This window comes from Xyrauchen texanus, chromosome 3 (genome assembly GCF_025860055.1).
Source record: "Xyrauchen texanus isolate HMW12.3.18 chromosome 3, RBS_HiC_50CHRs, whole genome shotgun sequence".
Lineage (NCBI taxonomy): Eukaryota > Metazoa > Chordata > Actinopteri > Cypriniformes > Catostomidae > Xyrauchen > Xyrauchen texanus.
Window position 1 is genome coordinate 26,405,211 of NC_068278.1, and position 19,220 is coordinate 26,424,430.

At 39.3% G+C, this 19,220-nt stretch overlaps 1 protein-coding gene and 1 pseudogene across 2 annotated transcripts in view; both read right to left on the bottom strand.

Annotated features, from left to right (window-relative positions):
* The window catches only part of LOC127633288 (zinc finger protein 99-like), a 301,889-nt gene extending 284,065 nt beyond the window's left edge, over positions 1-17,824 (bottom strand). Inside the window, exons 1-3 of one of the 2 annotated variants that reach the window (XR_007969197.1) lie at positions 17,680-17,824; positions 16,714-17,397; positions 15,112-16,638 (exon numbers count right to left, since the gene is read on the bottom strand). Coding sequence is in view for 1 of the 2 variants with exons in the window: in XM_052112297.1 (XP_051968257.1) it covers positions 15,692-16,638; positions 16,714-17,397; positions 17,680-17,719 (1,671 nt within the window). In the remaining variant the exon portion in view is untranslated. Of the gene's footprint in view, positions 1-13,811; positions 16,639-16,713; positions 17,398-17,679 lie in introns of those variants that run through there. The other variant, XM_052112297.1, reaches the window with a different exon arrangement.
* Positions 9,427-12,652, bottom strand: LOC127633306 (WD repeat-containing protein 54-like; annotated as a pseudogene).
* Positions 17,825-19,220: the final 1,396 nt, after the last annotated feature.

A 19,220-nucleotide genomic window follows, 5' to 3' on the forward strand; every position in this document is an offset into this window, starting at 1 on the left:
AAAAATGAATGAACATAAAATCAACAGCAACAACGTTGCCTAGGTCAAAGTTTTCATCTAAAAACACTTGTAATACTGTTAACCCTTACTGCTTTCTGATAGTCCATAGCCTATTCCAAAGCTGAGGTGAAAGGTGAAACAAGAATATTCTAAGAGCAGAATATTTTAAAATATCAGAGTTCCACTAAGTCTCATATCTAAGAGCAGAAATATTTTAAAATATCAGAGACTCCACTGCATCAGCAGCAACAGTGAGATGGACTTTGTTCTATATTGCTGCACATTTTGCAGTTGAACTATTGTGTATTGTGTCTGTGCAGGACCCTTAAGGATGGCATCCACTAGATCCTTTGAAGCAATTAAGTTCAATGTGTGAGCTGCACAACATTGGTGAGGTAGTAATAAATAATAGTATATTATATAACATATCTAATTAATTTTAAGTGCATAAAACAATAGAAACATTACATGAACAAACAGTAATGAACCTGAAATCAACAGCATTGACATTGCTGGGTCAAAGCTAACAGCTCAAACTCTTGACTCGTTTACTTTTAACCATTACTACTTAGTAATAGTCCATCACCTATTCCTTAGCTGAGGTGCATATCTTATTGTTGCAACATTAAAGGAGCACATGCTCAAAATTTTCATTTGTGAGAATATTGCGCTTTGGGGTAAGAATATGTAGATATTGATATGAAAATGATTAATAAATTACTTACAATATATCCCATTGCCTTGTTAATATGTAATTATTTAATCTATATTTTTTTTTACTGTAGTCCAATTCTGAGTATTTTAAAATGTAATTTAATCCAATTACAAGTTCTTGATTTTTGTAATCTGATTATGTATTTGTGTTGGTACAATAATTGGAAAAAGAATAACAAACTGAGTTGGTGCTCTTTGCGATTGAGAGGGCTGGCTCACAGATGTATATAACCAAATATAATCAGGATATTTGCAGGTTCCGTTTCACGTGTCACTGTTTTTACGAGCACTATGGACCCTGAACTGATGATGAGACACGCCCATTTGACACATCAAGGATTGTGAATAAAAGCGAACTTTTCAGCACATTTTCGTTGGATGTTCGGTTATTAATAATCTATTTCACTTATGTTGCCTAAGGCGCTAAAATAACACGCATTAACTTAAGTTTAGAAAACAGCGTTTCAAAGCTTAATACGGAAATACAAAACACGTGAATTGGCTTTCTATAGTTAAACCAAAGTCATTCTAGCAAGTCAGTCCACTGGCGGCCATATTTGTAACACTCTTGGTAGGCTATTTTCAGTCATGCCAGTGCAGCTCCTATCTACTTGAATGGGGGAACACCAAAAGCTCAAAAACGGTTGGTCAAGATTACGATCAAAGAACATATTTCAACACTGGTATCATAAATTGTGCTTCTTTACCTCAGGTTAACCTAAAAATATTTTTTCCTGGCTTGTATAGCTAATACTCATGCACATTCTCAAGATGATTAACAGGTGATATCTGTATCTAAAAGGTGATTGGCTCTTTTATCTGTAAGGCGGGACCTCCTGTCAACATCCATTGACCGTTGGGTGCGCTACTTCTTGGTTGGGTGTTCCAATTTCTCCCATTCATTTAAACAGAAGTGGCCCATCTATGCTAAAAAGTCTCTGGTCAAACTCACCGTTGATTGCTGAGGCTCGCGTCTGCTGAGTTTTACACAGAGAACGCTCTGGTATTTCAGATGGTGAGGCAATTTGATCAAAATCAGTTGGAGGGCCATACAAAGATGATTGGCGGGCCGCCAACTGACTAGCCCTGGTTTAGGGTAAGGGTTAGGTTTAGGTTTAGGGGTAAAGTTAGCAGAGTAACAACAGATGCAATTAAATGCAGGCCTTTAAAGTGTACAATGCAACAACATGTATGTACATTATAAAAACATTGAATCAAAATTCTTAGGTTCATAGTAGTTAAAGACACCTTATATAAAATGGGTTCAATTTATTTGTTGTATTTTATATACATGTATTTTATATGCCTCTCCGGGAACCAGCACCTTATCGTGGTGGAGAGGTTTGTGTGCCATTATGATCCTGAGGGTTGTGTTGTCTGGAGCCATGTGCTCCTGGTAGGGTCTCCCAAGGCAAAGTGGTCTCAGGTGAGGGGCCAGACTAAGAATGGTTCACAAATGACTCATGGATAAAATGGCAAGAGGAGGAGTTACCCTGCCCGGAGGAAGCCCAGGGCCCCCGTCTGGAGCCAGGCCCAGATGGAGGGCTCGTCGGCGAGCGCCTGGTGGCCGGGCTTGTCACGGAGCCCGGCCGGGCACAGCCCGAAGAAGTGACGTGGAACCCCCCTCTACATCCCTTGGGCCCACCACCCATTGGAGGAACCGCAGGAGTCGGGTGCGCTGTCATGTGGGCGGCAGTGAAGGCCGTGGGCCACGACGGACCAGACCCGGGCAGCAAAGGCTTGCTCTGGGGACATGGAATGTCACCTCACTGGGGGGGAAGGAGCCGGAACTAGTGAGGGAGGTGGAGCGTTACCAGTTGGATCTGGTGGGGCTTACATCGACGCTACAGTTTTGGCTCTGGATCCGTACTCCTGGATAGGGATGGACTCTATTCTTCTCTGGAGTTTCCCAGGGTGTGAGGCGACGGGCGGTGTGGGGATACTCACGAGTCCCGGCTGAGCCACTACGTTGGAGTTTACCCGGTGGACCGAGAGGGTCGCCTCCCTACGCTCTACGGGTTGTGGGGAAAACTCTGACCGTTGTCTGTGCATATGCACCGAACAGCAGTTCAGAGTATTCGGCCTTCTTGGAGACCCTGAATGGAGTCCTGAATAGGGCCCCAGTAGGGGACTCCATAGTGATGCTGGGTGACTTCAACGCACACGTGGGAAATGACAGGGACACCTGGAAAGGCGTGATTGGGAGGAACGGCCTCCTGATCTGAACTCAAGTGGATGTTTGTTATTAGACTTCTGTGCTAGTCATGGATTATCTATAACAAACACCATGTTCGAACATAAGGATGCTCATAAGTGTACGTGGTACCAGAGCACCCTAGGCCGAAGGTCGATGATCGATTTTGTAATCGTGTCGTCGGATCTGAGGCCATATGTTTTGGACACTCGGGTAAAGAGAGGGGCAGAGCTGTCAACCGATCACCATCTGGTGGTGAGTTGGGTCAGGGGGTGGGGAAAGACTCTGGACAGACCTGGGAAGCCCAAGCGAATAGTGCAGGTGAACTGGGAACGTTTGGAGGAGGTCCCTGTCCGCGAGATCTTCAACTCACACCTCCGGCGGAGCTTTTCAGGCATCCCTCGCGGAGGTTGGGGACATTGAACCGAGTGGGCAATGTTCAAAGCTTCCATTGCCGGCAGCGGTGGAGAGCTGCGGCCTCAAGGTTTTAGGTGCCGCAAGGGGTGGTAACCCTCGAACACCGTGGTGGACACTGGTGGTCAGGAAGCCGTCCGACTGAAGAAAGAGGCCTTCCGGGATTTGTTGTCCCGGAGGTCTCCGGAGGCAGCTGCAAGGTACCGACAGGCCCGAAGGGCTGCGGCCTCGGCCGTGAGGGAGGCAAAGCAGTGGGTGTGGGAAAAGTTCGAGAAGCCATGGAGAAGGACTTTTGGTCCACACCAAAGTGCTTCTGGAAAACCAGTCCGCCACCTTAGGAGGGGAAGCGGGGAACCATTCAAGCTGTATACAGCAAAGATGGGACGCTGTTGACCTCAACTGAGGAGGTTATTGGGCGGTGGAAGGAACACTTTGAAGAACTCCTAAATCACAACACGCCCTCTATGGTAGAGGCAGAGCCGGAGGATTATGGGGGATCAGATTCTATTTCCCTGGGGGAGGTCACTGAGGTAGTCAAACAACTCTGCAGTGGCAAAGCCCCGGGGATTGATGAGATCCGACCAGAAATGCTGAAAGCTTTGGATGTGGAGGGGGTGTCATGGATGACACGCCTCTTCAACATTGCGTGGAAATCTGGGACAGTGCCTAAGGAGTGGCAGAACGGGGTGGTGGTTCCCCTCTTCAAAAAGGGGGATCAGAGAGTGTGTGCCAACTACAGGGGTATCACACTTCTCAGCCTCCCTGGTAAAGTTTACCCCCTGCTGGAGCAGCTGCCCCCACGACCCGACTTCGGATAAGCGGTTGAAGATGGATGGATGGATGGATATTTTATATAAACGTATAGCTATGCTCAATTTAACGTTGCCACCTTGGGGGTTTTGTTTTTGTGTAACACAGTTCTGAATCTAAATACCCTATTCTGCCAAAAAATTAAAATAATTATCTTTTATAGGCCTATAACAATATTTAGACTATATTAAAAACTAACAATATTTATATTTCATATAGCATAACTTGTTCTATAAGGACTACTGTTTAACTGTATTGTCAGAACTTCTGATATATAAATAACTTTATCTAATAGTAGTTAGTGGTTATATTTAAATAGATTTCTTCCTTAAATACCTTTAATGTTAGCTACATTTGTTGGTAACTTGTAGTGTAGCTACTTTTCCAAAAGAGGAGCTTGAATATAGTTTAGCTACTTAAAAGTTATGTGTAGTTTGTAGCTCAAGAAGGAAGATTCCCCAAAACTGCACAGTCATCACAAATGAGCATAGCTGTATCACACGCTCAAAAGTTGATTGTTGATTCTCGTGCACAGCCAACAGAACAAAAGCATGCTGATTGTCATAACAATGGCAAAGTGTAAGACGCAGAGCGAGAAGGATAGACTCAGTAGGCTGAGATGTTATATTAGTCATTACTACACCATTTTATTGCACACAATAATGATAATAAATATAGTATTTTATTTGATTGATCCACAAGCGCAAACAATTATAAAACAATTTTGCCTCTGGGATGGCACTCCCCAAACATATGCTAAAAGCAGAGATTACTTTTCTTGCCAGGAATAATTCATTCAGTAATTTATTTGTATTGAATATCAGCTACACGGAGACCGAAAAGAGGATTGAAGAAAACAAATAGATCCATCATGAAAATGCTACCCACTGCCACCTTAAAGCCCATTAAGACTCATTGGCCCCACACTGCCTGACAACTCTGCCATTTCACTGTACAGTGGACAAAAATCTAAGCATGTTTATTTAACACTAAAGCATTTCAGCCAGGAGAAAAGCCAGCCAGGGGACTGACGTGGCATGTTAATGTGGAATATTTGTTTACTGCTTTGATTTCTCTGGTTTGATCCTGCCTCCATGTACATTAGTCTGTTCTGAAGAAAGAAAGTCATACACATCTGGGATGGCATGAGTGTAAGTAATTGATAGGAGAATTTTCATTTTTGGGTGAAATATCCCTTTAATGTTCTGTCAGGTTTTTTCGTTTCTGTAAACCAGAATCTCAACTGAGATCTGTAAACATCCCCCTCAATTAATTTTTTTATGAGTATAGGGCTCTATAAAGTATAATTACTGTGTACACATGATACAAGCTGTAAGCAGTTTGGATTCAGAATTTCCTCAATAGCCCAAATGACATCCACAGGTCATCGGTTGCCAAGGTTAGTTATTCACAAATTCAGCTGATTATTCATAACAAATCTTACTTAAAGAGTTGACAGGGCTATGCAACCACATTAATTGGAGTTTGTTTGTGATCATCGACATCTGACTACACCTCTTGTGATGATTGTAATAAAATTAGAAATAGCAAAGGGACATGAGACCAGAATTTCCAGTTATCAGTTTTAAGGGATGATCATATAACCAGCCTCTGTCAGTTTGATCATTGTTACAATAAACGATAAAGTCAGGGTGGAGTGGTGACCATTGTCTCGATGACAAACCAAATGAATAAAATGCTTTTAGTTGTTGCATTGTTCCATCGGTAGGACAGACAGTTCCTTAAAATAAGATCACTATCCTTTTTCTTCTTATCACACCACCCAGCAGTGGAGACGGGAGCAGCTGTTCAAGCTGGGTGGAGTGTGCATGCGTCTCACTCCCGCTCTCTCTCTCTCTCTCTCGAGATGACCAGATGAATCATCAGCATGGTGTCAACCTCTTTCTCACTCCAGTTTCTATCACTCGCTGTCTCTTGCCAATCCCTAGTCTCTCTCCTCCACTATTTTCTCAGCCAGTCCCTGTCTGTGTGTCTGATACCCCTCCTCTTCCTTTCCCCTCTCTCTCCCCCTCCTACTGATTGCAGCCTATTTATAACAACTATTTTCAGGAGACACTTTTCCCTAATTTCATCATTGCATCTGTTTTTCCCTCAGTTCTATACTGGTGAGGAATTACTTTGTCAATCCCTGTGTGGCAGAGCTTTCCCAGCAGGCTCAGCTTTAAGACAGATAGTGTCTGGAAAATCTTGAGAGGGACTGTAAGTGCCTCGTGTTCCATCCTGACATCTCTGAATTAATCATTCACATTAATGGGATGCGTCCAGTGGCTTTTGTTTGCGGAACATCAAAGCCGGGTCGCTGGGTTTGGCTATTGCTAAAAATACGATGAAAAACAGACACGACATAAACTGAATGAATTGTTTGTTACAATTTGAAGTACAATAGACAATTATTCTGCACAATTAAAAGAGGATATTTTGTAAATCTCTTTCTTATCATCGAAAGACAAAGTAATGTGCATCTGCAGAGTGTTATGATTGGGGTCACTTCTGTCTACCATACTCCAAACCCTCTCCTCCTCTCTTTTACATGAATAAACATCTAACATCTTTCATCGCAACATATTCCATTCAGACTAATGAGCCTATTACAGTCTCTATTGGCTTTTGTAATACCATGTATGGGAGCCGGTTTTCTCAAAGGACAAAGTAAACCACTAATGCATGCTTATTTGGAACCCAAAGGGCTAATTAAATAAAAAAAACGATGTAGCAATGTGTAGTTGGCAAGTCAAAATGTGTATGAGAGTCTTACATTTACATGAAATGCATAGAGGTCACAATAAATAATCAGCATCTTTCCCTCCCCTCAACTTCTGTTAAAGTTTACTAAATGAGCATACCGTGTCCACTGGTATTACATAGTGCCATGCTGGAAGTCCCCATCTGCAACCCCCTGGGGCCACAGATCTGATGTGGTGGGAGCATTATTGAATTTTACACAGCCTGTAACCAAGCCATAGTGTTTATTACCTCAGATCCCACTAAACACAATGACCTTAAACACATCACTCCCTCTCTTAGCTCCAGTGCTGCACAGCAGCCTTACATAATTCCATTAAATCCACATCCGATGGACTTCTCATTGACACTACCCTGACTCTCTCCATCTGTCCACCATCAAATCCAATGGTCAACATTCTACTCTCTTCACATTAGATACTGCATGTCCCTCTGTGTCATTGATATTCACTCTATTTATAACAGACATGGGGCACAGAAAGTGTCATCGATTGGACAAAGTTAAAAGTCTTACATAAGATAGTATTGTGTTTATACAACAGCCTGGCAGAGTTACCTGTGGATAAGACTATGAAGCAAAAACAGAATTATGAAGACAAATATTTGGGGGAAAATACAGTACTATGAGCATAACAAATAGTTTTGGTTACTGATAAAATATCTTGTAATCGTGATAATGTGCATGCCTTTGGTGTTCTGCTATGACCTAAAAACAGAGCAACACACCTGAGACCTACACAGATGACTGATGTAAGAACAACAAAACATTACAGCATGATAATTCTGTGAAATCAAAGACAAGTTTTTATGATGAAAGGTGGATGTTGGGCACATCTGACAAAGTCTCTCTGTCTCTATCTTTTTACAAGCAAACAGAGGCACAAAGAGACATACGTTGATAGCATTAAACATAATAATTGGTATGAAAATGCTGCTTAAATACAAATTTGTTCTTGATAAAAAAAAAAAACTCACTCATGAGAAAAAATGCATTAAGCCTATTAATCGTTTTAAAGTTGTTGTCACTTCATGCATAATGATTGCATATGGTTAAAACTGAGGACAGTTAAAAACCAGCTGGCAACTGGAATTATATAAATATATAGCTTAAAGGAATAGTTAACCCAAAAATGGAAATGATCTAATCATTACTTACTCTCATGCCATCCCAGATGGGTATGACTTTCTTCTGCAGAACACAAAGATTTTTAAAATAATATTTCAGCTCTGTAGGTCCATACAAAGCAAGTGAATGATGACCAGACCGTTGAAGCTCCACAAATCACATAAATGCAGCATAAAGTGGTATTTTGCAATCACTTCAGGTGAGAAACAGATCAACATTTCAATTCTTTAGATATATATATATATACTATAAATCTCCACTTTTAGAATATGAAAGGTCTGGTCACCAAAGGTCATTTGAAGAAGCATGATTAGTTATTGCAGTTTCTTTAAAGGAGCAACTGACTGCCATCTACTGGTAAAAATGTCTCATTGCAACAAAGGCCACAGTAAATGAAAATATCTTTTATATTAATTTGTTTGCTGAATATTGACTGATAAAATTGCTTTATGACACAGAAAACAACACAAAATATTGTGAAATATTGTCCTTAGCTTCAAGCTGAGTTATTAATATACAATGTGTTTGTTTCTTAGGAAACAAGAACATTAAAATCCCCTTTGGAAAAAATAGACTCTGCAGTATTTCATTTTTATAACATTCATATTAAATAAATACTTTTCAAACTTTTTTGATAGATAAGCTGTTCAAACAAAAATGTGAATGCATTCTGTTTGCCTCCAAAGCAGCACAGAGGTACAGCCAATTTTTCAATACCACTCAAATCAATAAATGTACTAAACTTACCATTATGTGAACAACAGAACACAAAAAGAAAATTCTCTTCTAACATATATTCATATTGATCCTACGCACCAACGTTAGAAGGGAATCTATACTGTATGTTCTCCTGATATTAATATGATAAGCATTTTACCTCAATATCAGAACACGAGAAGTGTATAACTGGCAGTCAGGTAGACATATTAAATTCCACCCACTGGTGTTCAGTTGGTGCTTTTTTAGTGTATTTCAGTTAGCACCTTCAACTAGTTAGAAAATCCTTTTAATATGATAACCATTCCAGTCTGACTTAACTGCACACTGATAAATTATACACCAATACATTGTCAAGACATGACTGTCTTCAGGGCTGGACTGGGCTGGGCCTTTTCTGCATATCGCGTTGCCATTTTGTGTTCCGTTCTGTATAATGCGTCGGCTCGTTTTAGCTTATTGACACATTCTCCCGATGGCCAGTCCACCCTTGATCACCCCAAAGTGCGTCAGCCCACTGGGAAAATGCCCGGTATACCAGATTACCAGTCAAGCCCTGACTGTCCTCCAAAAAGAATATGCCACAGGTGACTGAAGGTGACCCTCGCATGATCTGGGAGGCATATACAAGTAGTACACCAACAGTCTGTCCAATGGGAATGTCTTAAAAGTGTATGTTGTATGCAGTCTATGCTTGTGTGTAGCGAATTATCTCACTCAAGTCGTAGCCAGTCACTGCAATGGTGTAGCCATCCCCATCACAGAACTTGGCGCCAAAGATAGGAGTATCAGTCACACACGTTGTGCATGTGCTCTATCTAAAAAGAGCACATAAACGTATGGATGTAGGCATTTGTATGATGCTTTAGTTCTAATGTCTAACATCATGTCACTGAAAATCAGCTGAACAAAATGTAAAGTGCTTTGCAACACTATATACTCATTGGTCAAATGTTCAAGCCAAATGTCTCCAATGAATGATACTACTCATGCAGTTATAGTGAATGTGAAGGTAAAGCTTCCTTTTGGTTGATGAGTTTTACCTCTACACTGTTAGTCTCTGGGATCAAACTCAGGTGCCACGCTATAACCCAAGAGTCTTCTGCTGCAGAGAGCAACTTCTTTCAGTGAAAGAAGGAAAAGATTCCATTAAATGAGAGTTTACTATTTTAAAGAGTACGTCTACATACAATAATTTAAATGTAAATGATTAATTACAATATTAATATTTTGTGACAACTAGGGGTGGGTCAAAATATATATTTTCCAATGTAACATGATATTCATTTGAACAATCACAATATCGATTATTAAATCCCAAGATCAATCTTTTAATCTATGAGCATCCCTCTACTACAATGAGAGGAAACCACTCGCATTTTCAACCAAATTTTGAGCTATGCGACACAAATTTATATAATTGGCAACTGGCTGGTAAATGTTTACATTTCACTCAACAGTAATTGAGTAGTGTAGTGGTAAATTATTTAGCAGCAAGATTCTTTCACTGCATGTTGAGAGTAAAAGATGTTCCGCATGTCCAAAGACGAGATCTACGTGACCCATTTCTCATTGAACGTCTCCTTTAATACCCTCTCTCTTCAAAAACAACAAAAAACAAACATTTAATTCTAATCATTCATGGTAGAGATTAGATAAAGCTGTTTGAGTACTCTCTCGTTAACAGGCACTCATCTACAGACACTCTTTACAGAAATGCCAGGTTTGTTAAAGAGACAGTATCGGTTTTAACACAAGTTCAAATATTAAATGAAAATATATTAAATATCTTATTTAATGTTTGAATACACTAATTTGTTCATTTTTAAAAAGCCAAAATGTGTCCAAAATGATGAAAAACTAATCAAATATAATTAGTCAAATTAATACTTTCATAATGTACCTAGTCAAAAAGTCCCCTGTATAATTAACAGCATTAGCTGGTAGAGAATTTCTTATTTCATATGTAAGCAAAAGGAACATTATAACTGAATATACTGAATCGAAAGCTTGTGAATCGGAATCTAATTGGGAAATCTGTATCAATACCCAGCCCTAGTGGAAATACTCTATTGATACTTAACTTACATTTTTGTTTAAACAATGGAAGACAAGGGGAATGTGAAATCTGGAAAACAGTAATTATTTGTATAATTGTGTAGTTCTTTCCTCTCTTTACTCACCAGGCCAGTGAAAGGGGGAATGTCCAGAGAGTAGATCCAGCGTGCATGGGCATTGACCTCTGCATGCACTACACCTGTGACTGCCTCATACTGTATAGACGGATCTGTCATGTCCCATATTCTGCAATGACTGTGACCTTCCACAGCTTCACTGAAGAACAACTTGTCCTAAGAGAACAGGATTGCATGTTTTATAATGCACATACCATAAAATTTGTTGAGGTACATTTGTTTTTCTTGCACAATTTTATTGTCTCTTCTATAGTGATTGTCAATATCTAACATACTCAAAACTAGGGATCTTTTTGAGTAGTTGAAAATCATTTCCTGATTTCTAAACAAAGAGGAGGCCAGAATCATCAGCACTAACTACATTACATTTATGCATTTGGCAGATGCTTTTATCCAAAGCGATTTACAGTGCAATTATTACAGGGACAATCCCCCCGGAGCAACCTGGAGTTAAGTGCCTTGCTCAAGGACACAACGGTGGTGGCTAAATCAGCAATACATTCCTGAGGAGAAAAAAACCTGAAAAATTTAGCAATAATAAAACTTGGACCACAAAACATGACCAAACACATTAAAATAATGTTCTCCATCACTATATGATTTGCAAAATAAAATAAAAATAGCAGTTAATACCAGACTGCCTAAACACTCAGAGGCCATGTCTGTGATGGGTTCTTTGTGTTCCTCCAGAACCTCGGACAGGGTGATGTTACTGCCTTTGCTGGGAACATCAAATGCCAGCAGTGAGCCAGATGAGATCCCTGAAGGAAGTGTGTGGACGGGAAAGGGGCACTTGCAGTATACATACACACTGATGCTTCCAATAAACTTTTGTAAATGGCTTGCTTAGAACAGAAAATATTTACTATATGAACCTTATAGACAGATGAAGCTACTATAGACACTTACCAACACAAATGTATTTTTCCTGTACTGCTGCCATCCCTCGGGCAAACACTAGCTGGAAAACAGATAATGTCTTGATCAGGCACACAGCAGTCATAAAAATAAAAAATTTTCTAATGTCAAAATGTCAAAAATGGGTTACAGAAGTGCTAGGGTTTTCACAAAAGGTTCTGTATAAGTGGGACCAAATAATTTTGAGATCAAATCACTCAAACCACTCAAATCAGAGATGGTTAGAGAGGTAGATCTGTCCCAGTTTAGACACTGACCTGATCCATCCGATTTGTACATCTAATGAAAGAAAAAACAGTGTCAGACATGGTTTCTCTCTAAGGTTTTAATGATCAGTGTAGCATAACATTTGACCTGCCTGTATTCTTTTCTGAGAAGTGAGAACAAGGAGATCTCTTGAGGGCAGGACATTCCAGGCTGCCTGTGAGACAGATCTTTTTAATGTTAAACTATAAATGTTAAAAACAGTGTCAGATTCCATGCTTATATGGCGTTAAAACGGTTACAGCTTTAAGAAAGAGTACAAGACTGCAATAAAAACAACATAATCCAGAGAAACAGAAAATAAACTTTGTTTTACCTGCAGGATAAGTGATGAACTGGTGACCACGTTTCCTTTTTGGACTGCAGCTGTCGATGGGAATAGTTCAGGTCGTCCCAGGATGTGCTGGCAATGCTCACCACGCTGGCGTGGACCACGGTTAAATGGGTGAAACGCGGCGCGATGCGCAGGACGCTCAGGTTGTTAAACAGCGCGGAAGCGCTACTCCTGATCTGAATGCTATTCTCTTTATGATACATTTTCGCCATTTTTATATAATTACGAGCACCATTTGTTTGCCATGTTAAAATTTATTTTTTATTTCTGAAATACAGAACAGGACAATATAAATCAGTTCCAAGTTAATAGATAAAAATTTACATTTTCCACTAACAAAGAACTGACATAAATTCCTGCCTTATAACATTATACAGCACACAATTGCATTAAATCGGATTTTCGGTGCATGTTAAAAGATGGACACTCCGTTCAGCTGTAAGATTTTGAAGTCTATTAATTAGTCATTTGTCTGCAATCGCAAGAGCGGGCATTCAATAAATCCCGGAGATTATTATTTATCAAGAATGACGTATTTCAACAGTTCTATAGGCAAATATAATGAACCGACCCTGGCAGAGGGCAGTTGATGAGTTTTCTCTCCAGATACTCAAGTTAATAGTGCTCCAAATACAGAAAACACACTGTACAGTGTTTTATTGGATCTATGAACATCGGTTAAAATGCCTAATAGATATTCTGTGCCGGATTAAATAACGGGTTTACTCAAGTGAGCTCTCACCATCTTGCATCTCTTCCAGCCATAGTGACGGAGCTAATAAACTAATGTACATAATGTATGTACAGAATCAGAACGTGTGTACAACGTCATAGATTTCGTTGTGACGTATACCGTTCTGAAACAATTTAAACTATTTAATACATTTCTATCTTATTTTTTTAAATACATGGAGCAAAATGAAAAAAAAAACTTGCTACAGTCAGTTTGTTGTGTATTTAAATGATTAATTCGTACAATTGATAATTTGACTAATAATTTGGTAATTTCAATAAATTAATGCGTAATTTTAGATTAAAAAGGCACTATACAAAACTTTAGGGTTACTTTGAGAACCCATCTTGTTACTTAGCTGAAGCAAGTACAAAAATTCACCACCGATATTGTAACCTTATGTACCCCATATGACTGACCAATGATTGAATTAACTTTTTAATAACAACACTTATTAATGTTTATTCTTTCAAGAAAGGTGTTAAGAACATTTGCTTTAAATTAGCTCATGGGAGGAAACCCACAAAATCTACAGTAGAAATGTATTTCAGCACCTAACAATAAAACTACTGTTATTTAAAGTTCTACATGATTGCTGATACCCAACAGTTTCAGTTTGCTTGTGTAAACATTGTGAAACTGATGAACCAAAGAAACCCCCAGTCATCACTAAAACAAATGGGAGGTGTGGAGATACAATACAAAACAATCAGATTGAATATATATCTAAACAAACACAAGATGTACATATTTACTGTTAATTTACATAAATACGTAAAAAGCTAGACAGTGCATTTTATAAAGTTTTTTTTTTATTAATATTATTGATTCTGGTTTGGATTTCAATGAGATTTGCAAATTAATAATTAAAGCTTCGGCAGAAACATCCAAGATATATCTTATCTTCACCTATGAAGACTAAAGGACAATATTCAGTAAAAAATGAACATACCTTTAACTTTAAGATTTCATTTTTAAACTGCCAACTGTATATGTTATGTTTGCTTCCCAGGCATCAACAACATTAGTATTAATCTTGGGGGAACTAAACATGTTTACAAGAAACTCTACAACCCCCACCGGTTCATTTGTATATATAGGCTATGTGCAACATACTCTCACCTAAAGGATTATTAGGAACACCATACTAATACTGTGTTTGACCCCCTTTCGCCTTCAGAACTGCCTTAATTCTACGTGGCATTGATTCAACAAGGTGCTGAAAGCATTCTTTAGAAATGTTGGCCCATATTGATAGGATAGCATCTTGCAGTTGATGGAGATTTGTGGGATGCACATCCAGAGCACTAAGCTCCCGTTCCACCACATCCCAAAGATGCTATATTGGGTTGAGATCTGGTGACTGTGGGGGCCATTTTAGTACAGTGAACTCATTGTCATGTTCAAGAAACCAATTTGAAATGATTCGAGCTTTGTGACATGGTCAAGACTTGTGACATTGTGACTTGTGATTATCCTGCTGGAAGTAGCCATCAGAGGATGGGTACATGGTGGCCATAAAGGGATGGACATGGTCAGAAACAATGCTCAGGTAGGCCGTGGCATTTAAACGATGCCCAATTGGCACTAAGGGGCCTAAAGTGTGCCAAGAAAACATCCCCCACACCATTACACCACCACCACCAGCCTGCACAGTGGTAACAAGGCATGATGGATCCATGTTCTCATTCTGTTTACGCCAAATTCTGACTCTACCATCTGAATGTCTCAACAGAAATCGAGACTCATCAGACCAGGCAACATTTTTCCAGTCTTCAACTGTCCAAATTTGGTGAGCTCTTGCAAATTGTAGCCTCTTTTTCCTATTTGTAGTGGAGATGAGTGGTACCCGGTGGGGTCTTCTGCTGGTGTAGCCCATCCGCCTCAAGGTTGTGCGTGTTGTGGCTTCACAAATGCTTTGCTGCATACCTCGGTTGTAACGAGTGGTTATTTCAGGCAAAGTTGCTCTTCTATCAGCTTGAATCAGTCGGCCCATTCTCCTCTGACCTCTAGCATCAACAAGGCATTTTCGCCCACAGGACTGCCGCATACTGGATGTTTTTCCCTTTTCACACCATTCTTTGTAGACCCTAGAAATGTTTGTGCGTGAAAATCCCAGTAACTGAGCAGATTGTGAAATACTCAGACCGGCCCGTCTGGCACCAACAACCATGCCACGCTCAAAATTGCTTAAATCACCTTTCTTTCCCATTCTGACATTCAGTTTGGAGTTCAGGAGATTGTCTTGGCCAGGACCACACCCCTAAATGCATTGAAGCAACTGCCATGTGATTGGTTGATTAGATAATTGCATTAATGAGAAATTGAACAGGTGTTCCTAATAATCCTTTAGGTGAGTGTATATGTGTATATTAATAACTTCTTATTATCGCATGCTTACAATTCAGTTTTTCATCTTTGGTTGTTTAATCAGTGGCGTCTGCACTCACTGTGGTAAAAGATGTTAGAGACTGGATACAGCAAAACCCTCTTATACTTAGTATACGAGTCACTTTTTTCTCTTCACTTTATTGGTATCTGATTTCCTTTTGTCACTGTGGCCAAATGTTTTCATGTGTGTTTTTAAGCTATTAGTTTGCTTAAATAGTTTTCCACACTCTGGGCATGGAAAAGGAGCCTGTCCTGTGTGGAGTAAAATGTGGGCTTTCAAACTGTTTGGATAGCGGAAAGTCTTGGAGCAATAGGTGCACGTATACGGCTTTTCGCCAGTGTGCACACGCATGTGAGCTTTGTAGCCTGAAAGCTGGGAATATTTCTTGGGGCAAAGCTTACATTTATAAGGTTTTTCCCCAGTGTGTGTTATGGCATGTCTTCTCATGGAACTAGGATCTCTAAAGCTCTTTTTGCACTCTTTGCAAGTATATGGACGTGCACCTGTGTGACTAAACATATGTACACGCAATCCTGTCGTGCTGCGGTATGTTTTGTTGCAGATCACACACTTATGTGGACGCTCAACAGTGTGAACTAGCCTGTGTGTTTTCAGACCTTGAGTCCGTTTAAAGCTCTTGTCACACAGTGAGCATTTAAATGGCCTGTCATCAGAGTGAACAGTTCGGTGGACATCCAAATTACTCTGATTTTTGAAAATATGACCACACTGCTCACAGACAAACAGTCTGCTATTGGTGTGTGTAATCATGTGATTACGAAGATAATTCAAACGTGAAAAGCTGCTACTGCATCGTTCACAAGAGTAAGGCCGTTGACCTGAGTGTGCACTTTCAAGATGTCCTTTCAAGGCGTTCCACTGTCTAAAGCGTACTCCACATTTAGGACATTTGCAAGGTTTTTCTCCTGTGTGTATGCGGCGATGAACAGCAAGGTTACTAAGAATACGAAACTTTTTATCACAATGTGTACAGGAATATGGCAACTCTCCAGTATGTATTAGTAAATGCTGGCGCAAATGTTCTCCTCGTCTGAATTTTTTACCTAAAGGAGAGACAGAGAATAATGAGAACCTTGAATTATGAACATGTAGGAAACTTTTCTATTCTGAAGACTTACCACATTCGGTGCAGCTGTGCTGTTTCTCCTCGGAGTGAGTTTTTTTGTGTGAATTCAAGTCAGCGCATCTGGCAAACTTGCGGCCACATTCTTCACATTTATATGCTTTCACACCACTGTGCCGTATCATATGGATGTTCAGAGAGCCCTTCTGGGTAAAAGATTTATTACAGATGTCACAGGTGTAAGGACGCTCCCCGGAGTGGGAGCGCATGTGACATTTCAGTTTGGCTGGTGCAACGAAGCACATGCTACATACATGGCACTTGAATGGACGCGAATGATGATGTGCCACCTGGAAATGATTCACAAGGTCCATTCTGCTCTCTAGAACCATGCCACATTCTTTACATGGATATTTACCTTCCGTCCACTGATCAGTCAACCTGGGCTGCCTCTTTTTTCCACCACCTCTGGCCTTCCCACTGTAAAGGCTTTTAGGTAGGATGTTACCAGCATGTTTTGCAGAACATTTGACACTATTGATCTTACTGCTCTCAGCATTTCTATTTATACCATCAAGGTGTGGGTCTTCCTTGCACCTGCGACCATTAACTAATGATGATAGTTTAAATTCTTTGCTCTTCCTTTTAATTGGTGTCTGTGGGAGCTGGATATCTTTCTGATCAACAGGTTCCTCATTGGAAATATGTGTACTCTTTTTGTTCTCACAGTCACTTACTCCTGCAACAAAGAGAAAAGCTTCAATGTGTTTAATATGTCCTGTCATATAGTCTAAGAAATCACCACTAGAAGAAATTATGGCAATATTATAAAATTCTGTAACTGCTGTCATGTCTGTTCATTTATAACACCGTTAGCATGGCACCGATAATAACACTGCATTGTTATTGGCCAAAAGAGCCATGCAATTCAGTTTTTCTAAAAGCGCTGCAGATCACGTCTTATTTCATTAGGTAATCCTAGGATCGAGCATGGAAACCAAATGAAGCGGGGGTTGTTTACCTTTTCTTGACGCGTTCTGCTTCTGCGCTCGTGTCTGCATATTTCTACCAAAAATCCTTGATTCCTACTCTTGCATGTCGCGGCTGTTTCCCGGGTGTGATTAGCTGATGATCCAGATAAAGACCTGAGTGCATTCCATAGGTGATTCCCGCTCCTTGACTGGTACGGAAATACGAATAACTGAGCATGCGCGAAACATTTCGATTGGCTCAGAAGGAGAGCTGTCTTCTGATGGTCATCCCCTATTGCTACCCTGTTAACATGACTATTTTGACTGTAAAATTAAAACTCAAGACGTTAAGTTTCTCACTTTATATACTTTACAATTAAAATGTGATATAACGATAAGTGCAGCTGTATGTGCACAAAATGTGTTGTCAAAACACCTATTATGAATTGACATATTAGGATGATGACATTCAGAAGCACTAAGTGGGCTGTGATTTGACTAAACACTAAAAAGGGCAAGAAAATGTAATGTATTGTTATTTTCCAACACATAGTTTATCAAGTTTGGAAAAAATAAATGTCTTTTATTTTTATTGAATATTGATGGAGCAAAATTATTTGTGTGAAAAGAATTAACGGAAGGTTGTTTTGATTAAAATTCATTATAAAAATTAAATTAAATTAAATAAAAAGTGGTGAGGGAGTCTTTTATTCCACACTTGTACATTTATAGACAATAGTTTTAGGGAAAATACATTTTAGACAACAAGATGCTTTTTTGAGTAATAAATTTAGCTCACACTTATTCAAAATAACCATTTCAGAAAAGGGTTAACCATTGCCTGTACATTTCAATGACATTTGGCATTTCATAACATCTCAAGTATTCTATTAAAAAATGTGTCTATTGTAAAAAAAAAAAAAAAAAAAAAAAAAAAAAAATTTAAAAGTGCGTTTATTGGGGGCCTTTAGCCCATGTAAAAGGGGGAATTTTACCCCAAATAAATTGTGAGTTGGTGCTAGAATTTTATATAAAATGTTTCAACTTTTACTGAGGTTAATGCAAATGCCAGTTTTCAAATAAACAAAATCATATATTATTAAATATTTGCAGATAAATTGAGAATAAAAGGCAGTGTCCTCAATTCAGCTGCAACTCTTTGGCAAACTTGTGAATTTATAGACTTGCAAGCAACACATTGAAATCTCTTTCATGTCTAGTTGTGAAAGATGTAATTGTTAGCCCACTGTGGGAAGTACAAAATGTCTTTCTTCTAAATAAACTAAGAAGAAAGTTTTTTTTAGGCCTCCCAAATGAGAAGCACATTATTTATTTAACCCTTGTGCATCAATAAAAAATTATTTTAACCCTTTAAATCCTAGTTTGTTTACATAATAACACTGTTGTTTTTACACACACACACACACACACACACACACACACACACACACACACACATTTCTCAAAACACACATAAAAAACAAACAATTTTATCTGCATCATTTATTCAACTGGCCTGCAGTGCTCTATAATACAGCAAACAGAATGTAGGAAAAAAGCATGTACTTGCTCCATAGGCTAAACATGAGTA